The sequence below is a fragment of the Hetaerina americana genome, unplaced genomic scaffold, assembly GCF_022747635.1.
Source record: "Hetaerina americana unplaced genomic scaffold, ioHetAmer1.1.p SCAF_5, whole genome shotgun sequence".
NCBI lineage: Eukaryota > Metazoa > Arthropoda > Insecta > Odonata > Calopterygidae > Hetaerina > Hetaerina americana.
In genome coordinates, this window is record NW_027287095.1 from 66,774,387 (window position 1) to 66,802,341 (window position 27,955).

Here is a 27,955-nt window from a genome sequence, read left to right on the forward strand (position 1 = left end):
TGGTGAGAGCAGGAGGGCTGGATTCACCTTACGAAACACGTGAAAGATAGGTGCAGGTGTCTTCAATAGTCCGAGACCTGGACCTAGAACGACTGGGGGTAAAATTTGAGCGATGTGTAGGAGAGCTGAAATCTTATTCTCTCTGATTTTGGTTCTTCCTTTTCACAGGTTTTACTCGAAAGAGACGAACATAACTTCACAAGTGATTTGAAGTTCGGAGGAATTGGTTTGGAGATGACTCCATGGGACATCCGTGAGTAAATTGTACTCTTTACTAATTGTCCGACTGTATCATAAGTTATTATCCAAAATTTTGCCCTTGGATCTGAGTAGAGGCGGACTCAGCCATACATGCTGTTATATTTCCCAATACTCAAACTAGCAATTTCACCTCGTCGATTCCTCTCTCCCCCTTCCCTCTCGCAAGGTAAAGTGCTGGTCACTTGTTTGCAAGTAAATCTTGTCATTCAGCAATTGTAATTGTAGCAGATTTATCCCTCGAGATGCATTTATCCTACAATCCCAGAATACTTTGAAGCTGATCTATCAATCAGAGAGATTGTTGGCAATATTTGTAAGTGCTCTCTAAAATTCTAATTATTTTGTGTGTGGTATGGGTTAAACTCAAATAATGTTAGTATGATCTAATCTGAGTTGAAGAATGCCCAAAGAATTATCAGGCTAACACGTATTAGGCTCTCCATATTGACAATTTAAGAGTAGAATTTTACTTTTATCTATCAAATGAGAGAAAGTAGAATTTTGTAAAGAACCAAAAAAACGGCAATATGCTGTATTTCGAATATATCTCCCTTAAATGATCAGAAACCTAGCCCTTATTCCGGATCCCGTTCAACCCCATGCTTTGAAAGTGCTACCTTTACTCTCGGTGGTGTGAAGAATCGGACGGCAGATCAGTTTAAAAAGGTGTAGATATGTGGAAGTAGTCCTGCTCGCAATGCTCTCCTCTTCCCCGTCGCCATCCAGTTAGGGCATGGTAGAAGAAAGGCCGAATCAGAGGGGGGGGGGCGCTTTCATTACCTCGCCGTCCCTCGTCCCCTTGCCACAAGCAACCTGACATGCCTTTCGGTTCCCTCTCGTCCCCTCTTAATCCTCTCTTTGGAATACCTGTTCAAACTACGATTTTGCTAAGAGGTGCAATTTAGGTCCAATTTATGTCTTTGCTGAAGTTAAATTGAGATTGCGCCCTTTCACCCGAGTTTACCTGTTTCCACGTGAATACCGCCGCAGTAGGGCATGAGCAAACCCCATTCTGGCAGTTGCGGGGAATGATTTGTACTAATCCAAATATTAAATGTGCCCTGCAAATCGTTCGGCTGACTTGGTCGACGGCTAGCCGTTCGGTCAAAACACGCCACCGACCCATCCTCAAAATGCCGAGGAGGAGAGAGAATGGCAAGCGCTCCCGGCAAGAGATTCGAACGACAGTCCAATGGGTCCGGCTTTGCAATTCGATGTTACCTAGTTAAAACTCGACTGTGGCGTATCAGACTGGCCGTGTACAGTCGAAAGCCACCGACATTAGATGCATCACAGTAGGAGAGGGGAGAGGTCTGTTGGTTGTCACCTACTACACATCACATTTTTCAGGGGGAAATATTACTTTGTGCAATATATCGTAAGAGAAAAAGGGATTATCCATCAAATTGACTTGCGATATTTACTCTCAGGGAATCGAATGCAATCCTTCCTGTAGGACTCAAACATCAAATTTTCAATTTTATATGTTAGCTTCCCATCTAATATCAATAGGAGTATGTTAAACCCTAAAAAAGAGGTTCTCCCTTATAGAAAAAGGTACATGAAACACCCTGCTAAAATACCGTATAGCCATTAATTCAAGATTGCCCTAAAACTTGTAACTGAGAATCAGTTAGTTGAAATTACATTAAAGCATGAAAGATATGCCGGTGGAAACTAGCTTTACTTCATGCTAGACAGTCAGATTTTGAGTACTTTCTTGATCAGCCATCACCAGTCGTGGAAGTTGAGAGAAAATAGTTAATGATTGAGAAAGTAACTAAAATCTTTGCAATTCTCCTTATGTCATGACTTGGAGCAGTGTAAGGGCAAAGGGATTGACTTGTCCATTCATATTTGCCCAACACAGACGTCTTCAATTGGTACTTGGTCAAAATTTGTGACTGGAGTAATAGCATCACAGCCCACTATAAATATCTTAGATTTTTTAGAAGTAATTTACTGATGAAGGTAGGTATTGGAAGGACATAACTACGAAATAAATATTTTGTGACTCCTAACAAAACACAATCCAACAACCTACTCTACGTCAAGTCTCTCTTCATCTCTGAGCACCTACTTCTTTCTTCCATTCATCCTGTCAAACATCCAAATCCTGTTCCTGCCCTTTCCTCGTTTGTCTAACATTCTCCCCTCTGCTACAGTCTTCAACATCCCACTGCTGACCAATATGCCCATCATCCATTTCTTCTGCCTCCTTAGGATTTCTCCCAACAAACCCTTCTCCTCACCCACCATACCTAGTACTTCCTCATTTGTTTGTCTTTTGGTCCATATCACCTTCTCCATCCTTCTCCACACTCACATTTCAAAAGCCTCCAATCTACTTCTATCATCCTGCTTCAGTGACCACATTTCCACGCCGTACATAACTTTTCAAGTACAAGTCTTTTCTTAACATCCTTACAGAGGGTCCCTGTCATTAACTTCCTCCTCCTTGTGAAAGCCTCTTTACTTAGTGCAATTCTTCTCCTTATGTCCTTACTACTTTGACTGTGTTGGTTCAAAACACTTCTTAGATACATGATCTGTTCTTAGACAACTGTTCTGCCTGCTCTAGATTTTGTCCTCCTATATCAATGTTTAGCTTTGCCTTTTTCTTTCTGGAAAATTGCATAACCTTTGTTTTATTAATATTGATTCTCATCCCATATCTACCACATTGAACTTCCAATTCACTCAGGAATGCTTGCAACCCCTTGGCTGACAGACAAACTTAGAGCTTAGTCATCAGCAAATCTAACTGATTTTACGAATTCCCCTCCTACTTTTATTCCTACCTCGTTCTTCCCATGCCTCTTTAATCATTTCCTCCACGTACAATTTGAACAGCACTGGTGATAACGGACAACCCTGCCTTACACCTCTTCCTAACACTGCCCATCTGGATCCTCCGTTTCCCACTTACACCAGTGCAGTCTGAGACATTTACAAGTTGCAGATTAGCTTCCTGTCCTTCCAATCTATTCCTATTTTCTGCAATATACTCAATAGTTTTTCCCAATTCACTCTATGGAGCACCTTTTTGAAATCAACAAAACTGGCAAAACGTCCTGATTGTATTCTATATTCCTCTCGATTAGAGATCTCATTACTGCAGTGGTATCGCGAGGGCCTCTCCCCTTCCTAAACACAAACTGGTCATCCCCTAAGTTATCATTTTCCCTAATTTCTATCCTTTTGTTGATGATCCTGAGAACAACTTTCTGCATGGCATATCAAACTTTTGTTCTGTAGTATTCACATGATGCAGCCTTCACCTTTTTTGGAATAGAACTAACACTGATATCACAAATTCTTACAGCCAGATTCCATCCTCAATGATACTACGAATCAGTCCACATAGCCTCTTCCTCCCACCTTTTCCCTTAAAATTTCAGTAGTTCCACAGGAACGTTATCTACCCTAATGGCCTTATTTAGTTTCATCTCCCTTAATGCCCATTCTATCTCATCGTTGAGTATGTCTGGACCTAAGCTATCTTCCTCTACTTCATGTTCCTTTTCAATGTCTAACCTTGTTGGCTAAGTTCTTTACTATACAGTTCTTCTATATATTCCTTCCATCTCTTTTGGATCATTTCTGTGTCAACTATTATCTTACTCGATTTATCTGTAATTGTTTGCACAGATCGTCACTTCTTTCTTCCCAGTACTGATTTAACCTTGCGGTATAGTATCCCAATTTCACCTTTCCCCTGCAAAATTTCCAAAGCCTCGCACTGCATCTTCCACCATGCTTCTTTTTCTTTATTTGTTGCCCATCTCTATTTATTATTTAACTCTTTGTACTTCATTTTGCTTAACTCTGTGTTTTCATTCCTTCATCTTCTTCTCTCATTTATCTTTGTAATCATCTCATCCGTGATCCACGGTTTCCTTGTCCTTTTTCCACTTACGGTTCCTATAGAGTCTTTTGCGGCTTTTGATATCCCTCTCTTGATATAATCCCATTTTTCTTCGATAGTACTCAGCTCTTGACCATCCTCCAGGGATTTCTCTACGGCCTCCTAGTACTCCTTCATTGTCAATGCATTTAATGCTTCTACATCCCATTTCCTAACCTGCTGCCCCTGCCTTATCTTTTTTTAATGGATGCTACATTTCATAACAACTAAATTGTGGTCAGAGCCTGCATCCGCTCCTGGGAAGCTGTGCGAATTTATCACATTGTTCCTAAACCTGTGCCTAACCAGAATATAATCTAGCTGATACCTTTCTGAGTCACCTGGCATTCTTCATGTATACCTGCGTCTTTTGTGGTGCCTAAACCAAGTGTTGGTGATGAATAGCCCCTGTCTCCTGCAGAACTCAACTTCTTTCTCCCCGCAGTCATTCCTCGTGCCTAAACCGTAGTCCCCGACCTCGTCACCATCTCTTCCTTCACCTACCGTTGCATTCCAATCCTCCATCACTATCAAATGTTTCCCTACAGGAACTCATGTAATTATGTCCTCTAATTGATCGTATATCCTATCAACTTCTTCCTCCTTATGGTTGCTTGGTGGCATGTGTACCTGAACAATGACCAAGTTTGTCCGTTTTCCTTTTATCTCTACTAGCAATATTCTATCTGTTGCTTGTTCTATGTTGACTATGCTTCTTCCTACCTCTTTTTTCAATATTATGGCAACCCCTCGTTGGCTCTCGTCCCCGCCGCTGTATATCATTCTATGATTATCACTCCAGTTATCCCCTCTATTCTTCCATCTCTCCTCGCATATACCTAAAATAACTATATTTCCTCTTTCCATCTTTTGCTTAATATTCTCTAATTTTCATGTCCTCAACATTGTCCTAACATTCCATGTTCCTATAAAACTAAATTGGTCTTCTTCTCCTGCATCTTCTGTCTTGCTGCTGCCAGTTTTCCCTTACAAGGGTTTTGTGGGATGACAACCACAAAAGCCTTGCTTCCCCTGCTGCCGGGCACGACACACTGCCGATTGGGCCAAATCCCGCAGTTGCCAGGACTCATATTCTCAATAGTGTCCATTATTTTTAATCTTAGGAATGATAATTGAGGTGGTTTCCCGTTGCCTTCCTCAATAGTATTTTTAACATGATACCATCACTCAATGGCCGCCCCACTCGGGTCGGATGCCTTTGCAGCTGCCTTACTAAGGAACAGAGTAGGCATGGACTACCTTTCGTCTGGCTCCTAACCTTTGACCTATCTGGCATGGGTGACCTTACCAGGAGCGATTATGATTACTACCGCCAGCACAGCTCTAGGGGCCATTGGAACGTACAAACCTTTCCACCACGTCAAGGTTTTTCAAGGGTTTTCATCTGGTTTTACTTCATTTCTAGAATAAGCTTTTTCTTCTACTTCACATGTTTACACATTTCATGGTATTGCTCATGATTGTGTGGTTTTGTTTTTATCAGTACTTAATGAGAGTTCAAATAACGAATGGCCAATTTCAACTTTCTTATTACTTCCCCTACCCTTTGGCGAAGGTCCTTAAGACGAGAATTCCCTCCTCCCCACATCTAACATAATTTTCTGTGATATAAGTAGGTAAAATCAATAATACCATACATCCAGCAGGGTCCTTTTTCTAAAAAAGAATCTTGTTTAGATTTTTCTCATGCATTTTTCAGTGTAATCACTTGTAGTTCACTTAATTACACATTTGTATTTAAAAGAGTGCTCTAAGATGAATAATGAGTAAGTTTTTTTAATTGTGTAAGAATTCTCTACACAATGAAATGATGCTAACTTGTCATAAGTATGATGACAGTTAATTATTTTGTCTAGTAAATCTTATAAAATTACCATTAAGGCATTTTTGGTTCTTACAATTATTCTGAAGCTAGTTTCAATAGTGAACATGCACATTACTCTTTTGGTTATTAAGGATGAAAAGTTTTCTGCAAAAAAAATTGAAGTGGTAAAATTAATATAATAATAGGGCTTAGATGGGCTTCCTCGTACATCTCCTTCCCCTGCATAAAGAAACAATGAAATATTATTACCATTCTCACCCCAAAAAGACATGATTTAAGGGAAACCCCAGATTACCCTAGGTGCAAGCTGCTCATATACATTTTCTCCTGTTTTGAACTAATATTTTATGTTTTTAGTAATTTAATTTTTATCACATTTTGAAACTCTTTGCACTTGTCAACAATGTGATAGTTATAGCTTGTAGGAGGTTCATCATTTGACATTCCTTTGAAAATAATTATGTCATTGGGTAGAATAGATTCCCTATATTGTTTTTGGGTTTTTCAGATAATATGGATAATGTATTGCATTAATTGGCCAGTCAATCTCTGATTTCATTTCTATTTAATAAGGTTGCCAGCCCTGTTGAATCTTACACCATTAATTATTATTTAAAAAAATACCTATGCAGGTAGTGTTGGGTGGTACATAAATTCCTAGCATCACAATTAAGCTTGAAGCAATAGCATGAATATCAATTTAAAAAATCTGAACTAAGCGGCCTCTAAGATAATCATAGCAAATATGAAACCAATACCATCACTCATGACCCAGCATCACATCATACAAACTACAAATTGTCCAATTACACACTCTCACTCTCTTAATTCGTACTGTCCACATCACTTGCCAGTCGTTATCTCTCACAGTGATTGTAAAGTTTATTACCTAATCCTTTGTCCCCACTTCATATGGGTTCCATAATGTGGGATGAGTATTCCGGGATTGACTACTTCCTTTTAAATTTCTCATTAACCAAGAAGTACATTAAATGCTTGGCAGGTCAAACTGTTAACTCCAACACCCCACCCAAGTCCACTAGCTAGTTAAATGCTTAAATATTTCAGTTACTGTCACTTGATATTCTATTTTCAAAAAGAGTGTAAATATTCTGATGTACATTCTTTTTATTTGAAAAAGTTGTGTACATAATCATAATCACTTGCATGCCCATATTTAGTGATCTAATTATACTGAATTTCCTTAGGAGCAAGAAGGAGCCATTAATTAAAGATTCAGGTTATAGCTTTATGCAGTTGGGTCAACTTCCTTTTCAGTTTGCCATAACAGGAATTGGAAATATGAGATTATTGCTGGAAATTTTTGGTAAACAGTGTTTATAAATGACTAACGCATTGAGTACCACCTTGATGAATAGAATGGTTTCAGGCGTCACTTAGTGGAAGAGATTCATTTCAGAAAATATATACTTGGTTATTCGACATATTTTTTATTAAACACAACCCGGGTTTCGACTTTCAAAGTCATCATCAGATAGAGTACAGAAAGACACAGAGCTTTATATAGTAGACAGAAAAGAGGAGGGGGAAGGTGTTTGAGAAGTGGGAGGAGGGGAAAGAGAAGGGAAACTGTTGTGTATGTTTTGGGGGAGGGAAGGAAGGCGGTTGGGTATGGCGTCCGGGTGGGAGAAGGCGGTTTGGTAGGGTGTCAGGGGGGGAGAAGGGCTGTGGAACAGAGGGAGGTCCAGGAGGGGGGAACGGGAGGAATAAGTTAGGTCCTTAACTAACATGCCCTTATGATGGCTGTCCTTTGAAATTTCCAACCGTTCCAAGGCATCTAATCTTAAGCCTTTTTTCTCTAAATGTAGAATTTTAGGGACAAAGCCATTGGAGTGGTTGTTTTCTATAAGGTGCTGGGCAAAATTGGAAGAAATATTTCCATTTTTAAATCAGGCGTAATGTTCCTATACACGATCACTGAATTTCCTCCCAGTTTGCCCAATGTAGAAAGCAGAGCACTCACAGCTCAATTGATAAACTCCACTCCTTTCCACTATGGGAATTTGGTCTTTGCAGTTTGATAAAAGGTTCCATAAGTTGGCTCTGTTACAGAAGGCTGGTTTAATATTGTTTTCTGGATGTTTTTACAGGATAAATTCCTTAGAAAGAGAATTCTTTTCCACTTCGAGATGTCTTTTATGGGGGTTGATTTGACCGCTCTTTTCTCTAATTTTCTTCGATAAATTTTTTCAACTAATTGGGAGCAAAAGCCATTGTTTTCAGCTATCATTTTTATTTTAAGTTTTTTTTGGGTATTTTGTGGAAATAAAGGAATGCTATTAAAACGGTGGACCATGGAGTTGAACGCCGCTAATTTTTGTGGGAAATGATGTCTAGACATGGAGTGAATGGTGTGATCCGTACAAGTATCTTTCCGAAAAATGGAGAAGTCCAGTTGCCGGTTATTTTTAGTTTTATATAAAAAGTTAATTGATTCAAGATTTTTGATTGAGTTGAGTTCTTTCTCCATAGTGAACTTTAACTACTGTTTTTGTCCAAGGAATTAAGACTTATCAAGAAGTTATCGAGTTGTCTTTGTAAACCAGCCTATACACAAAATATATCGTCTACGTAATGGTGCCAACAGATTATGTTTTTCACCAAGTTGTTGGAAGAGGAGAACAGAACACTTTCCACCTGGTCTATGTAGATGTCCGCTAGTATAGGTGATACAGGGGATCCCTTGGCCAGACCATGGGTTTGTAAGAAGTACTTCTTACAACGGGAGACTTCTGTTTTAAAAATGGAAATATTTCTTCCAATTTTGCCCAGCACCTTATAGAAAACAACCACTCCAATGACTCTGTCCCTAAAATTCTACATTTAGAGAAAAAAGGCTTAAGATTAGATGCCTTGGAACGGTTGGAAAGGACAGTCATCATAAGGGTATGTTAGTTAATGACCTAACTTATTCCTCCTGTTCCCCCCTTCCCTTCTGTTCTCCCCCAAAACATGCACAACAGTTTCCCTTCTCTTTCCCCTCCTCCCACTTCTCAAACACCTTCCCCCTCCTCTTTCCTGTCTACTATATAAAGCTCTGTGTCTTTCTGTACTCTATCTGATGATGACTTTGTAAGTCGAAACCCAGGTCATGTTCAACTAATTGGGAGCAAAAGCCATTGTTTTCAGCTATCATTTTTATTTTAAGTTTTTTTTGGGTATTTTGTGGAAATAAAGGAATGCTATTAAAACGGTGGACCATGGAGTTGAACGCCGCTAATTTTTGTGGGAAATGATGTCTAGACATGGAGTGAATGGTGTGATCCGTACAAGTATCTTTCCGAAAAATGGAGAAGTCCAGTTGCCGGTTATTTTTAGTTTTATATAAAAAGTTAATTGATTCAAGATTTTTGATTGAGTTGAGTTCTTTCTCCATAGTGAACTTTAACTACTGTTTTTGTCCAAGGAATTAAGACTTATCAAGAAGTTATCGAGTTGTCTTTGTAAACCAGCCTATACACAAAATATATCGTCTACGTAATGGTGCCAACAGATTATGTTTTTCACCAAGTTGTTGGAAGAGGAGAACAGAACACTTTCCACCTGGTCTATGTAGATGTCCGCTAGTATAGGTGATACAGGGGATCCCTTGGCCAGACCATGGGTTTGTAAGAAGTACTTCTTACAACGGGAGACTTCTGTTTTAAAAATGGAAATATTTCTTCCAATTTTGCCCAGCACCTTATAGAAAACAACCACTCCAATGACTCTGTCCCTAAAATTCTACATTTAGAGAAAAAAGGCTTAAGATTAGATGCCTTGGAACGGTTGGAAAGGACAGTCATCATAAGGGTATGTTAGTTAATGACCTAACTTATTCCTCCTGTTCCCCCCTTCCCTTCTGTTCTCCCCCAAAACATGCACAACAGTTTCCCTTCTCTTTCCCCTCCTCCCACTTCTCAAACACCTTCCCCCTCCTCTTTCCTGTCTACTATATAAAGCTCTGTGTCTTTCTGTACTCTATCTGATGATGACTTTGTAAGTCGAAACCCAGGTCATGTTTCATAAAAAATATATGTGGAATTACCAAGTATTTATTTTCGGAGAGAAGAGTACCTCCTTTTAAACACTTATGTTAAGATTTGTTGAAAAGTATTCAAAGCTACTGTGAGCATGAGCAAGTGATTTTGATAGTTATTAGAATCAATTCAAAATTACATTTTCATTTTGAAAACTGGACTTGACATATTGTGCAAGAAAATGCAATAATTTGGAAACATCTGAAAGTTTAAGGAGGAGGGATGCAATTGGGAAATGGTTTAATGTGAAAGGATGTGAGTAAGTTGAAGCCTGAGTGAATTATGGAGACAATGAAAAAGATGAATTGATTTGCGTTGTGTGGTATGTTAGTAGTGTGGGATTCTTGGGAATTAGAGAGATCGATTTGATGATGGCAAAAGTTTAAAATTTTCATAAGTTTCTAAAACGTTTTCTCTACCATCCCTCTTTAAAGGATCATTCATTGTTTCCCACAACTGTTGAAGTTGCAAAGCTGATATCTAGATCCATAGTAAAAAGACTTAGTACTTTTCCACAGATTTTTATTATAAGGTACAATGCATTTCACCGACTTGCGGCATCATCAGGTATGAATTTACTTAACAACAGTGCGAGAATATATATGCTCAGGACAGAGTGGGGACAGGAAGGGGAAGGAGGTCCTGAGAGGGGAGGGGGTAGTCAGGTGCGTTGAGGGGTTGGTTTGACCAATTCCAGGCTAGTTTCTCAGAAAGAAGTGGGGAGGGGACGGGAACATTGCTTGTTACAAAGTGTCAAGATCGGGTTTGCTAGGTGCCTCCTTATCTCCATTTGCTCGAGAGTGTTCATTTTTAATCCTTTTGGGAGTATATGTAATATTGCTGGGACAAAATCACTGCTGTGGTCAAATTCTAGTAGGTGCTTAGCAAAGAGAGTTGGTATTCTTATTTTTGTGACAACTTGCATGCTCCTTGACTCGTAGCTTGACATTCCTCCCTGTCTGTCCGACATATGTCATATTTTTGTTGACCAAGCGACATTAGATTTTCGTCTAATAATACTTATCTCTGCCTCTGGTAATATTTCAGTGTTGTTGTCAAATGTTGAGGGAATTAAAATTTTAAACTCTAAACTTTATGACAAATAAATAAAAATTCATTTTTTTTTATTTGTATGTCAAAGGTTATTTTGGTGGATTTATTTTTCTAATAACATATAATTTCTTGGCTCAATACAACATACATCAATAACACCAAGTCCTCTAACTGTATAGTCAGTGATACAAAACTGTCCAAATCTTGATAAGATAACAAAAACAAAAGTTACAAAAACTTTGTTCCATGCCACACTAACTTACTGCGCATATGGAGTTGCAAAGAAACTCCTAATGCAAGGTTAATATCATGTATTATAACCCAAGTAATGTGCAGCACATTACACCAATCCGTGTCAATGTTTTAGAAGCAGAAAATTATGCTATTCTCCTAGAGGACACACTTTCTCCATTGCAATTTTATTGACACAATTCTCCTGTCAATTATTGGCTGCTACATATTACTATTGCATAGGAACCATTAGTATTCTGAGAAAAATTATACAGGGAACATTCTAAAAGAAATGCAATCGGTTTTGCTGGTTGACAGCCGCCCAGAGCATTGTTTGTCGTAAACCTCTTCCCGACCCTCCTTAAAGGGGTACCCTTGAAACTTGTGAGTAGGACAGAGCAGAGTCCCTGTAAGCTTCACAAATCATTTTATCATCATAAGCCTCAAGAGATTTTTTCAGTTTGGTACAAAACTTAATCGCATAGCATTCCTCGATCATCAATTCCATTTTTTTTTGTGATTTGGTTGGCAGAGGTTTACAATAAATAATGTCCTGCTACTTCCACAGCTTGGAGAGCCCCGAGACTGGTTTCGCGGCAAAGCTTAGCATTCCTCCCACCTACTCCCATGTGGTTCAATCCCACTCTGACTAATAGGAGTGGCACAGGAAATTCAATTGTATTTATTTCAGAATGCACCCTATAAGTTGAGACCTGATGATATTCATATCAGTGCAATGATTGTGCAATTTTAATGAAAGATATGTATTTGAAATTTTGGAACTTGTACTAATGAAGAGTAATGCGATTTAAGATGGGTGGACAATGGAAACAAAGATGAAATTTCAAGAAGATAGGGACCAAATTAGTCAGAAATACAATGAAAATAAGGGGCATACTTATAAAGAAAAACTTAAGGAGACAAGCTTTAAATACATCCTTTCGATGAAATCTTATGAAAAATGTAAGAATGACATAAGTCAATACCTCAATCAAGGATTGACATGAAATGGAAATATAACATAAAAACAATGACTGCACAAAGCATTAAATATAGAAAATAATTTCAGGAATTTGACCATCTTCAACTGATGTCCCATTATTATTTCCAGCAGCATAGGAAAAATGGAATGTTACTTTTCCACCACTTGGGCAATCTAATGTAACCTTTCCCAATCCTTTTGTTCCATAATGTGAGTCAGGGCCCTATAAATGAGAACAGCGTTTATAGTACCATTTTAATCCTGTAATTATTTAAATTATTATTGAAAAATATAATAAGTAATATTCATTCTCTCATTATGTCATCTTAAAAACTATATAGGAATTATGTCATACCAGTAACGTGGCTGAAGCAGTGTAACTGGTATTTGGGGTAATTTCCACAGGTTCTTTAAACATTACCCTGAAGGTATAGCTAGATCCATCAGAACTAAAGCTTGTGTTATTTGAGCCATATACCTCTCCAGATGCAGAGTGAATCACTTGTATGTCAACATCAAATTCACTGGGGCCATGAATGGATCCATAAAGTCCAAAGCCAACAATAAATATCCTCCTATCCACAACAAATCTGCAAATAAATAAAATTAAATTAAATGTCATTTGCATGCAAGAATAATGCAAAAATTGAACTTAAAATTAAACCACTTAGCTTTTCCACATAGAGAACTTTTTATTTATGACCTAGGTTTCGTTATGATATAACATCATCAGGTAAAAATACAAGTCAAACATAGTATATATATTCAAGAAGTTCTCTTGGGTTTCCCACCAGGTCAGGTTGCAGTACACCGACGTTTTGAAGGTTGACTCTGCCATCGTCTTCAGGGTTAAGTGTCACCCTGTACCACCTGACCCAGTGGGAAACCCGAGAAAACTGCTTGAATACCATACACCGGGTAAACCTGAGATCTTTCACAGTATATATAGCTCTGGATGGAGGGGAAGAGGAGGGAGGGAGGGAGGAAAACAAGGATTGGTTGGGGTAGGAAGAGGGGGCAGAGGAGGAGGAATGGTGACATTGATAAATTAGCAGGCTGGGAGAAGGAATTAATACATTGTTGAAAAAAGTTTTGCTTGGCGTTGATTAGTAGGCAGAGGAGTGGGGGAATGGCTTTGGGAACGGCACTGGGTAATTAGGTGATTAAGTAGCAGGCTGGGAGGGGTTACTGCATTGTTGAAAAGGCTTTGCTTGGTGTCAATTTAGTTGGCAGATGGGTGGGGAAAATACAATAATGGGAAACGCGAAGGGTAAAGAAATTCGTTGGTCAAAACATCTCCTCCGTAATCCATGTGCTGAAGTATTTCTAATTGTTCCAGCACATCGAGATGGTGACCTTTCTTCTCAAAGTGCAGGATTTTGGGGATGAAATCGTTGCTGTGACCACAGTCTCTCAGATGTTTGGCGAAGAGTGACGTGGAGATGTTTTTTCTAAAGCATGCTCGGTGCTCCTTTATTCTAGTCTCAAATCTCCTTCCCGTCTGGCCTATGTTTATCCGGTTGCAGTCTTTGCAGAGGCGTTTGTACTCCTCTGCAAAGACTGTATTCGGGGAGATGTTTTGACGACCGAATTTCTTCACCCTGCGAATTTTCCATTATTGTATTTTCCTTGCCCATCTGCCAACTAGACTGACACCATGGAAAACCTTTTCAACAATGTAGTAACCCCTCCCAGCCTGCTACTTAATCACCTAATTACCCAGTACCGTTCTCATTACCAATTCCCACACTCCTTGGCCAACCCCCCTCTTCCTACCCCAACCAATCCCTTTTTTCCTCCCTCCCTCTTCCCCTCCACCCAGAGCAATATTATTTATTATTATTAGGTAATCTACCGGTTAAGGTGGGTTTTTTAATTAAATAATTTGTGGCCCCTAGCAAAACACAACCACCTACTCTACATCAGGTCCATCTTCAGCTCTGAGTACTTTCTTCCTCCTTTCATCCCATCCAACATCCCTATCCTATTCCTTCCCTTTCCTCGTTTGCCTAACATTCTCCCCTCTATTACAGTCTTCAACATCCCGCTGCCAATCAATATCCCCTTCAGCCACTTTTCCTGTCTCCATAGGATTACTTCCTACAAACCCCTCTCCTCGCCCACCATACCAAGTACTTCCTCGTTTGTTTTCTTCTCTGTCCATTTCACCTTCTCCATTGTTCTCCACACCCATATTTCAAAAGCCTCCAGTCTATGTCTATCCTCCTGCTTCAATGGCCACGTTTCCGCGCGGTACATAGCTACGCTCCATATCAAAGTTTTTACGAGTCTTTTCTTAACATCCTAACTCAACGTCCCCGCCATCAACTCCGTCCTCCTTGTGAAAGCCTCTTTGCCTAGCGCAATTCTTCTCCTTACGTCCCTACTACTTATACCGTGTTGGTCCAAAACACTACCGAGATATGTAAACTGTTCTACCTGCTCTAGTTTTTGCCCTCCTATTCTAATGTTAAGCTTAGCCTTTTTCTTTCTAGAAAATCTTATAACCTTTGTTTTATTAATATTGATTCTCATCCCATACCTGTCGCACTGAATTTCCAATTCACTCAGCAATGCTTGCAGCCCCTTGGGTGACTGACAAACTAAAGCTTGGTCATCAGCAAACCAAACTGATTTTACGAATTCCCTGCCCACTTTCATTCCTACCTCCAGTTCTTCCCATGCCTCTTTAATCACTTCCTCTGCATACAGGTTGAACTGCAACGGTGATAATGGGCAATCCTGCCTTACACCTCTTCCTAACACTGCCCAACCGGACTCCCCGTCCCCAACTGGCACCTGAGCAGTCTGAGACATGTACAGGTTGCATGAATGGAATGTTATCCACCCCCACGGCCTTATGTAGTTCATCTCCCTTAATGCCCTTTCTATCTCACTGTCTAGTATGCCTGGACCTAAGCTATCTTCCTCTACGTCATGTTCCTTTTCTATGTCTAACTTTGTTGGTCTAAGCTCTTTACTATACAGTTCTTCTATATATTCCTTCTATCTCTCTTGGATCTTTCCTGCGTCAACTATTACCTAACCCGCCTTATCTCTAACTGCTATCGTTGATCTCCCTTTCTTACTTGCCGATAAAGATTCAACTTTGCTGTACAGCGCACCGATTTTCCCCTTCCTCTGCAGACTTTCCATATCCTTGTACTGCGTCTTCCACCATGCTTCTTTTGCTTCATTTGTTGCCCGCCTCAATTAATTGTTCAATTATTTGTACTTCATTTTGCCTAATTCTGTATTGACATTCTTCCATTTTCTCTGCTCATCCATCTTTGTAATCATCTCATCCGTGATCCATGGTTTCCTAGTCCTTTTAGCGTTAACGGTTCCAATAGTGTCTTTTGCGGCTTTAGACAACCCTTTCTTGATACATTCCCATTTTTCTTCAATAGTACTTAGCTCTTTACCCTCCTCCATGATTTCCTCTACCGCCTGTTTGTATTTTTGTATTCCTTCCTTTTCAAACCATTTAATGCTTCTACATTCCATTTTCTAACTCGCCGCCCCTGCCTTATCTTTTTGAAACAGACGCTACATTTCATAACAACTAAATTGTGGTCAGAGTCCACACCGCTGCCAGGAAGCTGTGTGAATTTATCGCACTGTTCCTAAACCTGTGTCTAACCAGGATATAATCTAGCTGATACCTTTCTGAGTCACCTGGCATTTTCCATGTATACCTGCGTCTTTTGTGGTGTCTAAAGCAAGTGTTGGTGATGACTAATCCCTGTCTCCTGCAAAATTCAACTGCTTTCTCTCCACGGTCATTCCTCATGCCTAATCCGTAGTCCCTGACCTCGTCACAATCTCTTCCTTCGCCTACCGTCGCATTCCAATCCTCCATCACTATCAAATGTTTCCCTGCAGGAACACACGCGATTATGTCCTCTAACTGTTCGTATATCCTATCGACCTCTTCTTCCTTATGGTTGCTCGGTGGCATGTATACCTGAATAACAACCTAGTTTGTCGGCTCTGCTTTTATCTCTATTAGTATTATTCTATCCGTTACCTGCTGTATGTCGACTACGCTTCTTCCTACCTCTTTATTTAATACTATGGCAACCCCTCGTTGGCTCTCGTCCCCGCCGCTGTCTATTATTCTATAATTATCACTCCAGTAATCCCTGCTATCTTTCCACATATCCTCGCATAGACCTAAAATATCTATATTTCCCCTTTCCATCTCTCGCTTAACCATCTCCAATTTCCCTGTCCTCATCATTGTCCAAACATTCCAAATTCCTATTCTAACTAATGTGGTCTTCTTCTCCTGTGTCTTCTGTCCTGCTGCTGCTGGTTTTCCTTTGCAAGGGTTTTGTGGGATGACAACCGCAGAAGCCTTGCCTCCCCCGCTGCCGGGCACGACACACAGCCAATTGGGCCGAGCCCCGTAGTTGCCAGGACTCAAAATCTCTGTATAGTCCAACATGTTAATCTTGGGAATGATAATTGAGGTGGTTTCCCGTTGCCTTCCTCAATAGTGTTTTTAACGTGACACCATCACTTACTGGCCACCCCACTGGGGTCAGATGCCATTGCAGCCACCTCACTGAGGAACAGAAGCTGTGTGGACTACCTTTCGTCTGGCTCCTAACCTTCGACCTATCTGCCATGGGTGACCCTACCAGGAGCAATAATTATTACTCCCGCCAGCACAGCTCTAGGGGTCATCAGAACGCACAAGCCCTTCCACCATGTCAACATTGTAGTCCGGGGAGGGCCAGAGCTATATATACTGTGCTTGACTTGTATTTTTACCTGATGTTTTACCATAATGAAACCTAGGTCTTATGTCCTAAAAATTGCTTAATTTATGAGAAATTACAAATTACATGTATGGATTAAAAATATTAAGAACCATATTTTCCTGACATGACTACACGTCACAGTATGGGGCCTCCATGGTTGGGAGGTCTGACCTTCAACACCTAAGGGCTAATCGCCTGTCAGTGAGCCTTAAGGCTAGATAGTGGTTTTAATGGATCCTTATCGAATGATTACATGCAAGTGCAATGATTATGTGCAAGGGCAAAATGTAGTGAACGATTGAACAGCAGTACACCATTAAATTTTGCATTGGAATGGGAAAATCGCATACAGAAATGTTTGGCATGATACACAAAGTATTCAAGGATGAAAGCAGCAGTTGTTAAGGGGAAAAAGCTCTTCAAAGATGACCCAAAGTGTGTGGAGGGAGAGCCCCACGCTAGACGACCATCAACATCAAGAACCGACGGCAATGTGAAATGTGTGAGTAAAGTGCTAAATTCAGACCATCGGCCAAGTGTGTCCATGATTGCAGATTGTATTGGCATTGAAAGATGACAGTGCACACTATTATCACTAAAAGTTTGACGATGTGAAAGATCTACCCTAATATTATCTCAAAGGTTGGCCAAAAGCAGGGTGGAGTGTCTGCTTGCAAAGTCCATTTTCCCTGACTAAGACCATTCCCAACAATGACGTTTCCCTAAAACCCTTACAGTCCTGACTTGGCACCAGCAGACAATTTCCTATTCCCAAATGTGAAGTCCTCCTTCAAAGGACACAACCATAGGACCCTAAGTGCTGTCAAAGAAACTGACATGAGTACCCTTTAGACCTTCTGGAATCTGCCTACCAGAGAACCTTCAAGTCATGGACAAGCCACTAGCAAAAGTGTGTTAACTCTCAAGGGATGTACTTTGAAGAATTTAAAGGCATTGTAAAATATCTAAAATAAATCTATTTTTCCAAAACTTTTCCTGATAATCATTAAACAAACCCTGTATGTCAGTATGCTAAAATGTCAGAATTTCAATTTAAACCGAACCTCAATTTTGTTGTTATAGGCTGAAAATCATTTCATATCTCATTTCTGAAAATTACATCTCATATGTAAAGAATATAAAATATATAAATAGAAAGAAAATGTTGATTATCAGAATATCTATGTAACAATAATGAATTGGTGTCATCACATTTGTATGGAAATGAGCAGGATTCTGTGTGTAACAAAAGAAGTTGACGATGTGAGATAAAATAGAGATAAAAGCTAGGACCAATAACTATAAGGATGAATAATTATGCTCTAAAATTCTACTATACCAAAACTGAAGTAGACCAATGAGGAATTAATCCTTTTGAGCAGTCAGAAATGGAATGTTAAAGCTCAATGACCAGCCAATTTCAATTGAAACAACTAGCATACAAGACAAACTTAAAATGACTTTTTCATATTAATTTAAATTTTTTGGCAAAATATATGATAATTTGTTAAGAGCTATGATATTAGTTTACTTACAAGGATCAACTGAAGTTCTCTAAATCAGGGAGACTAGGATAAACAATTTTTGGTAAACAAAACACTAGGCTTTCATCGTACAATAAATAAGTTTGACTTCTTTTAGTACTCATTCTTGAGCTGCAATATAAAATCAATTTTGTCATATATTTGATATTTTTCACTCTTGAAAATATCATCTGCCATTCATCTTAGAATAGACTGCAATCCAATATAATCACAGGAACTGTCCACATACACAGAACCTTAGCTACTGATGACTGCATAATGTATGGGATCACTTGAGTGGAATAAGAGACTTATCCAGGCCCTGTACATGTCACAGACTGCTAAGGTGTGAATGACAGATGTAGAGTTCGGATGGGTAGTATTATGAAGAGAAGTAACACAGGGATGTCCATTACCTGTGCATTTTGCCATGCATGTGTAAGAAGAAATGGTAAAAGAGGCATGGGAAGAACTGGAGGTAGGAATGAAAATCAGTGTGGAATTTATGAATTCAGTTAGGTTTGTAGATCATCACGCTTTAGTTAGCCAGTCCGCAAAGGGATTGCAAGCATTGCTGGGCACATTAAAAAGCCAGTGTGATAGGTATGAGATGAGAATATACATATGTAAGCAAAACAAAGGTTATACATTTTCTGAGAAATATAAAGGCTAAGTTAACTATTAAAGCAGGGGTTCCTGATATGAAACAGCTTACCTATCTTGTAAGTGCTCAAGACAAAATGGTCAAAGCAGTGGGGACACAACAAGAAGAATTGCATTAGGCAAAGAAGCTTTCATGATGAGGCGAGAATTGATGACAGGGATGTTGAGCAAGAAGGTTAAGAAACAGCTCGTAAAAACTTAATTTGGAGTACAGTTTTGTACTGCACAGAAAAATGGTCATTGAAGTAACATGATAGGAATAGATTGGAGACTTTTGAAATGTGGGTGTCAAGAAGGATGGAAAAGGTGAAATGGGCAGAATGCAGAGTATTTTTTTGGCAATGGGATGTTGAAGACTGTGAAAGAAAACGTTAATTAAATGAGGAAGTATAAGGAATAAGAAAGGCATGTTGGATGGAATGGAGGAACGAAGTACGCAGAATTGAAGAGGGACTTACAGTAGTTTCTGATATCAGATTGTATTTCTTTTTAAGGAGTGGCAAGCAAATGTATTGTTTTACAATTGTATTGGCTGTGTCCATCCAAAACCTACCTTAACTGGTAGAATACCAATAATAAAATAATGGTATACATGCCAGTGATTGATTTCTGTGAGCTCGAAAGGACAAGGAAAATTGAATTTTTATTAAGTTTGGGGTACTATGGAGACTTTAAGAATGTATTTTCAGCTTATCTTGCTTCTTCCATTGGTGAATGCTTCAATCAACATTTACTGTTATGACATCTTGGCAGATCATATAAGTAGCTGAGGTTCTAGGCATGGGAGGCTGGAGACACTTCCAGTTTTATTCTGGTGAAGGCTGGAGTTAATTGGTTAAAAAATTGCAGAAATCGATCCAACATATGACAGAATATGATTGAAAGGGGGAGGATAAACTTAAAAATAGAATTCAGGAAGTTTAGGAATTCTTGTTTTCGAAATAACAAGTCTAAAAAAATTGAAGCAAATCAAAAAATAAATGTTACACATTTAAATGTGGGATCACACTCTTTAAAACTTGTATCAAAACATTTATAAGGTGAACTAGCAATTATAGCCTGAATGAGAGGTTGATGCTACATGGACATCATTGCTTCCTGATACATAATGTGGGCTATCTCCAGTTCTCTATCACATTTACTGACCACTGCAATATTTCAGTTTTCAATTACTTTTAAAACATACAAAGTTGGCATAGCAGATGCAGATTTATCATCCAGGTGCTACATGTATTTAATTAAGGCAATAAATAATGTTCGGGAAAATACTGCTGATAGGAAAAATAAATATCTGTTCAATTCATGTGAAATAGATGAAAAGAAACTAAGATCGCTAAATAATTAATGAATGTCATGAATATGCCATATGGGCGGTAAGAAAATGGATGATGCTTAGAATTTGAGGGTTAATATCACAAAACTGAATAATGAGTATTATGAGGATGGAAATTAAAATAAAATGTATATCATCAGAGACCATCCCCGGACTACAACCTTGACATGATGGAAGGGCTTGTGTGTTCCGATAAGCCCTAGACCTGTGCTGGCGGGAGTAATAATTATTGCTCCTGGTAGGGTCACCCATGGCAGATAGGTTGAAGGTTAGGAGCCAGACGAAAGGTAGTCCACGCAGCGTCTGTTCCTCAGTGAGGCGGCTGCAATGGCGTCTGACCCCAGTGGGGTGGCCAGTAAGTGATGGTGTCACGTTAAAAACACTATTGAGGAAGGCAATGGGAAACCACCTCAATTATCACTCCCAAGAAAAATATGATGGACTATACAGAGATTTTGAGTCCTGGCAACTACGGGGCTCGGCCCAATTGGCCGTGTGTCGTGCCCGGCAGCGGGGGAGGCAAGACTTCCGCGGTCGTCATCCCATGAAACCCTTGCAAGGGAAAACCAGCAGCAGCAGGACAGAAGATGCAGAAGAAGAAGACCACATTAGTTAGAATAGGAACGTGGAATGTTAGGACAATGATGAGGACAGGGAAATTGGAGAATGTTAAGCGAGAGATGGAAAGGGGAAAAATAGATATTTTAGGTCTATGCGAGGTGAGATGGAAAGATAGTGGGGATTACTGGAGTGATAATTATAGAATAATATACAGCGGCGGGGACGAGAGCCAACGAGGGGTTGCCATAGTATTAAATAAAGAGGTAGGAAGAAGCGTAGTCGACATAGAGCAGGTAACGGATAGAATAATACTAATAGAGATAAAAGCAGAGCCGACAAACTAGGTTGTTATTCAGGTATACATGCCACCGAGCAACCATAAGGAAGAAGAGGTCGATAGGATATACGAACAGTTAGAGGACATAATCGCGTGTGTTCCTGCAGGGAAACATTTGATAGTGATGGAGGATTGGAATGCGACGGTAGGCGAAGGAAGAGATGGTGACGAGGTTGGGGACTACGGATTAGGCATGAGGAATGACCGTGGAGAGAAAGCAGTTGAGTTTTGCAGGAGACAGGGATTAGTCATCACCAACACTTGGTTTAGACACCACAAAAGACGCAGGGATACATGGAAAATGCCAGGTGACTCAGAAAGGTATCAGCTAGATTATATCCTGGTTAGACACAGGTTTAGGAACAGTGTGATAAATCCCCACAGCTTCCCGGGAGTGGATGCGGACTCTGACCACAATTTAGTTGTTATGAAATGTAGCGTCTGTTTCAAAAAGATAAGGCAGGGGCGGCGAGTTAGAAAATGGAATGTAGAAGCATTAAATGGTTTGAAAAGGAAGGAATACAAAAATACAAACAGGCGGTAGAGGAAATCATGGAGGAGGGTAAAGAGCTAAGTACTATTGAAGAAAAATGGGAATGTATCAAGAAAGGGTTGTCTAAAGCCGCAAAAGACACTATTGAAACCGTTAACGCTAAAAGGACTAGGAAACCATGGATCATGGATGAGATGATTACAAAGATGGATGAGCAGAGAAAATGGAAGAATGTCAATACAGAATTAGGCAAAATGAAGTACAAATAATTGAACAATTAATTGAGGCGGGCAACAAATGAAGCAAAAGAAGCATGGTGGAAGACGCAGTACAAGGATATGGAAAGTCTGCAGAGGAAGGGGAAAATCGGTGCGCTGTACAGCAAAGTTGAATCTTTATCGGCAAGTAAGAAAGGGAGATCAACGATAGCAGTTAGAGATAAGGCGGGTTAGGTAATAGTTGACGCAGGAAAGATCCAAGAGAGATAGAAGGAATATATAGAAGAACTGTATAGTAAAGAGCTTAGACCAACAAAGTTAGACATAGAAAAGGAACATGACGTAGAGGAAGATAGCTTAGGTCCAGGCATACTAAACAATGAGATAGAAAGGGCATTAAGGGAGATGAAACTAAATAAGGCTGTTGGGGTGGATAACATTCCCGTGGAACTTTTAAAATGCTTAGGAAAATGTGGGAGGAAGAGGCTATATGGGCTGATCCGTAGTATTTATGAGGAGGGAATCTGGCCGGAAGACTTCGTGAGATCTGTTTTAGTTCCTATTCCGAAAAATGTAAAGGCCACGTCATGTGGGCATTACAATATTCTTCAATTGAATAATAATTATCAAAAATTATCATTACCGGTAATGTACTTGCTAAGGAAGGTTTTGGATAGACACAAACTAATTTAACAAAACACAACCCAACATGCAACACTACTACAAGCTCTTCTGTTCAATGAGTGAAATCAATGATCCACATATGATGGAGTCAAAAAATGTAGTGCTGACTAATAGAGGTAAAAATAATGTTCAATATTGAACATTATGAGGACTACAGGACAATTAGTTTGATATCCCACGCAGCTAAAGTTGTTCTTAGGATCATAAACAAAAGGATAGAGAGTAGGGCAAATGATTACTTAGGGGATGATCAGTTTGGGTTTAGGAAGGGGAGAGGTACGCGTGATGCCATTGCAGTAATGAGATTATTAATCGAGAGGAATATAGAATACAATCAGGAGATATTTGCCTGTTTTGTAGATTTCGAAAAAGCGTTTGACAGAGTGAATTGGGAAAACTAATGAGTATTCTGCAGAAAATAGGAATAGATTGGAGGGAAAGGAGGCTAATCCGCAACCTGTACATGTCTCAGACTGCTCAGGTGCGAGTGGGGAACGGAGGGTCCGGTTGGGCAATGTTAGAAAGAGGTGTAAGGCAGGGTTGTCCATTATCACCGTTGCTGTTCAACCTGTATGTAGAGGAAATGATTAAAGAGACATGGGAAGAACTGGAGGTAGGAATGAAAGTGGGTGGGGAATCCGTAAAATCAGTTACGTTTGCTGATGACCAAGCTTTAGTTTGTCAGTCAGCCAAGGGGCTGCAAGCATTGCTGAGTGAATTGGAAATTCAGTGCGACAGGTATGGGATGAGAATCAATATTAATAAAACAAAGGTTATGCGATTTTCTCGAAAGAAAAAGGCTAAGCTTAACATTAAAATAGGAGGGCAAAAACTAGAGCAGGTAGAACAGTTTATGTATCTCGGTAGTGTTTTGGACCAACACGGTCCAAGTAGCAGGGACGTAAGGAGAAGAATTGCGCTAGGCAAAGAGGCTTTCACAAGGAGGAGGGAGTTGATGACGGGGACGTTGAGTAAGGATGTTAAGAAAAGACTCGTAAAAACTTTGATATGGAGCGTAGCTATGTACGGTGCGGAAACGTGGTCATTGAAGCAGGAGGATAGACATAGACTGGAGGCTTTTGAAATGTGGGTGTGGAGAAGAATAGAGAAGGTGAAATGGACAGAGAAGAAAACAAACGAGGAAGTACTTGGTATGGTGGGCGAAGAGAGGGGTTTGTTGGGAGAAATCCTATGGAGGCAGGAAAAGTGACTGAGGGGGGTATTGACCGGCAGCGGGATGTTGAAGACTGTAATTGAGGGGAGAATGTTAGGCAAACGAGGAAAGGGAAGGAACAGGATAGGGATGTTGGACGGGATGAAAGGAGGAAGAAACTAATCAGAGCTGAAGAGGGACCTGATGTAGAGTAGGATGTTGCGTTTTGCTAGGGGCCACAAATTATTTAATTAGTAATTACATCCATCCAAAAACCTACCTTAACCGGTAGATTACCTAATAATAATAATAATTATCAGAGAAGGTTCGTGGTTAACTATCAAGCAAAGAAATATCAGAATTATTAAATACATAGAGCAAGAAGGAGAACGAAATGCATCTCACTTAGTGTTTACAAGAATCAGATTGTTTACATGTGCAAATGCACCAGGGCTAGCAAGGATCAAGTTAAGGTCTTTCAGAGTACATTTGAAAAACAAGCCAAATTTGATAAGCTACACTCTATCAAAACAAATCGGACTGAGTACACCAATCCAAAAATATTGTACATTAAATCTACACTGGAAATGGTTGAGGGACTGAAATAGACTGATGCAAAAATAAAATGCCCTTAAGTAGCATCATTATTTCTAAATATTATACTGGAAAAATACAAAATAAAATTCTTTTTGAGGTCCTTAGATACTAGGCCTGATTAGGAACTAATACTTGATCATATAAAAGGAAAGCTTCTGGATGAATATAGTCACAAAACAGGAGTTGAGATTTATGAAAAATTACTTAAGTACACAATCAGCTTTAAATATTAACAAAAACTATAATCAGCAAGAATATGGATGTTTACTGATAGCATGTATTTAATCCCTTGAGTTTTTTGTATGAAAGAAACCCAGGCACTTAAAGGAAGGTTGGTTTTGATTAAAAAGGCATGATTTAAAAGCCAAAGTTGAGAGAATACAGCAAGGAGCGAATGAACTAGAAGCTTCTCAAAATGAAAATTTTTGCTAATTTATAAATAGCTTAGCTCCCGTTTGAGAATATGGTATATTGGTTCCAAGGCTTGAGTCGTGTAGTGAATAATGCAAATTCCTCCATGAATTTGAATGAAACAAAAATTAAAGAATGAGTATCACCAATGGTCAACTAACATAGTCAAAGGGAGCAGAAGGCTATACCATGTACTTTCCAGGATTTGTTAGTAGGAGAGGGTTAGTTTACAAGATTCCTTTTGAGGATACTAAGAAAATCCTAAGAAAGGATGTTTTATGTCATACCTTGAATTCAGTGGGATTAACTGTGAATGAAGAATTTTACCAAAGAAGGTGATGTTATGATGTTTAAGGACAGTGTTTATCATTGCTTTACGAAATATGGACACTAGCCTACGTAAAATGAAAAGGAATTAAGTAGCAGAGTTTGTCATCATTATCCCATTGCTGAGAAGTAATTGGTGAATATAGAACTGGCTGAGTGAATGAATATTTTCGAAAGTAATGAAATTTTGATATGAAGAAGTTGCACCAAAGGGAAGCCTAACCAGAAAACCAATTTTGGGTTAAGTGAGCTCTTTGGGAGAGAATCCTTTGGATCCCATCCATGCAAATGGATGTGGACCATTCAGTAAAATGGAACCAGGGAACACGTTGTTTCTTAAGGTCATAGATGAAATTCCACTATATACACTTGTTTCCTTTCAACATAACAAGGATGAAATCAAATTAAGACTGAAAGAGGATGTACAGAATATTTCCAATGAAATTTGACAGAAAACTCATGATGATTCAATTGACCAATGGGAGAGAATATAAAAGGGGAACCCAGAATGCTGAAATTGGCAAGGAAAATCATTTTCATCCTAGATGAGAATGCAATTTCAGAATTCATAAATAAAACTCGACAGAGTTTACTGCCTAACTGCTAACATACTTGTATTTCAATGAAATATTGGATCGAAGGAAAGTAAAACTATAGGATTAGCTACCAGGCAAGGTAACATACACATTGATAATGGAATTTAAAGATGCTACATTTGGTAAATACAAGGGTGCTTCAATCCGTACATATCTTTCTCTGATCTAAGTTAGAAGACCATCTGAACTCTTTAAATCTTCCCATTATAAGAGGGTAGTTTGAAAGGTTCTTGGAATCATAACCAGCACCAGTGCAACAAGTTTCCCACATAGTAATAGTTAATCCCTTAAGAGCAAACACACAACGAATCAGTGCTCTGGGAAGAGATCTGTGGTGCGGATGCCTCTCTCAGTTGTTGTTCCCGTGTGATTTGTAAAGATGGAAAAAACTGAGATTTGAGCAGTGATAAAATACTTTGTAAAGAAAGGTACGAAAGCAACGGAAATTCATGCACACTTTCAGAACACACTGGGGGACTCGGCTCCTTCATATTCAACCGTTGACAAACAAGTTTAAGTTTGATCTAGCCAGCTTAGATGAGGATCCTAGCGGCAGTTAACCAAAATTTGCACTACCCCAGAAATTATTGTACATTAGTGTACAGGGACACTAGATTGAGAAATAAAAATTATTTCACTGAGGTACGTCATTTATTTCTATTCCATTCCGAGAACTTTTCAAATTACCCTCGTACATGATTTTCACCATAATAAGAGGACCATTTATCATAATAATCCATCAGATTTGAAGCCCCTTATCCAAGTGAGGATCCCTGCACACAAAATCACTTTAAAAGTGCAGATTCTGTGATGCCCAGCATTTCTGAACTCTTTACAACCATGGTCCGAAGGAAAGGGTTTTAAGTCCAATTGAAACCAATGAGTCACCAAAAACATGAATCCCAGCGTTATGAATGAGTAGGCTAAGAAAGTGGAAAGTATGTATGCTAGACTATAAAATGTAGAAATAATTTAATGATTCCCATGTTAAAGCATAGGTGTAACTACTAACATAACATTGAAAAAAAATCTACGGGAGTATTTTATAAACCTACATTTACTTTAATGTCATTTATCCACCTAAACGTTTGCTTTGCAATTAAATCATTGGGCAATTAATTGTACCTTGGGCACTATATTGAGATTTTTATTTTATGACCACCTCATTATATCAGGATTTCACTCCATATACGCAGTGAAATCCTGATACATGCATACATGGGCTTAATATAACTATAAACTCTGATAAAATGCTATTCCTGTACTGAGTTGATGATTATAATTGTACCCATGCAATATGGCACCATAAAAATCTGCTTGTCATCTCTTATTAATTAATCCATGGTTGATGGAATTTTACATAAATTTGGGACACATAAGTATCACTGTATTTTTAAATATTTACCTGATTCTATCACTTGTGCCTGAATATCCCCATCTGCTCTCGATTTGCTGGAAACGATTCACGCATTGCTCTTTTCCAGTCATGCAGCATCGTGGTGAATCAACAAAGGAAACTTGAGGTTTTGGATTCACTGTGAAGTACAAGAAGAGTGACACCACCTCCCGGTCAGTTAGAAGTCCTGACTGAGCTGCACCAACTGCAAATTCCTCCACTGTCATGAGTGGAAAGCGTACAAGTCCCAGAACACGACCCAACACATTTCTGCGATTTCCCGGAGTTGGAGGCAGCTGCTGTCTTCGGCACTCTGCCTCTGACCATCTTACAACAGCCTAAGAAGTAGAGACTTTCTCATTAGACTCAAAAAAGGATATTATCAACACATTTATTTCCTGTTTCAGAGTAAATGTGAGTGTGTTCATGAGTGTAGACATTTCCTCTATACACGACTGTTTCTGTCTAGTTCATTCAATTTACAAGACATTTTTCAGTTATGTCCACAAAGCTCTGAAGGCCTAAAATTAAATCTTTTAAAGTAAAAATAAATCAGTGGACTGCAGATCAAGTT

General features: G+C 39.2%; 1 protein-coding gene and 1 long non-coding RNA gene across 3 annotated transcripts in view; one reads left to right on the forward strand and one right to left on the reverse strand.

Annotated features, from left to right (window-relative positions):
• LOC139693598 (uncharacterized) lies at window positions 1–27,583 on the forward strand. The gene is made up of 3 exons (XR_011702062.1): window positions 1–98; window positions 169–253; window positions 27,470–27,583. It is a non-coding gene; the product is annotated as an uncharacterized lncRNA (long non-coding RNA).
• The window catches only part of LOC139693597 (BTB/POZ domain-containing protein 1-like), a 28,021-nt gene continuing 11,248 nt past the window's right edge, over window positions 11,183–27,955 (reverse strand). For both annotated transcript variants that reach the window (XM_071591820.1, XM_071591821.1), the window contains exons 7-9: window positions 27,391–27,719; window positions 12,676–12,910; window positions 11,183–12,543 (exon numbers count right to left, since the gene is read on the reverse strand). In XM_071591820.1, the coding sequence (XP_071447921.1) occupies window positions 12,385–12,543; window positions 12,676–12,910; window positions 27,391–27,719 (723 nt within the window). In that variant the 3' untranslated portion in view covers window positions 11,183–12,384. The remainder of the gene's footprint in view (window positions 12,544–12,675; window positions 12,911–27,390; window positions 27,720–27,955) is intronic.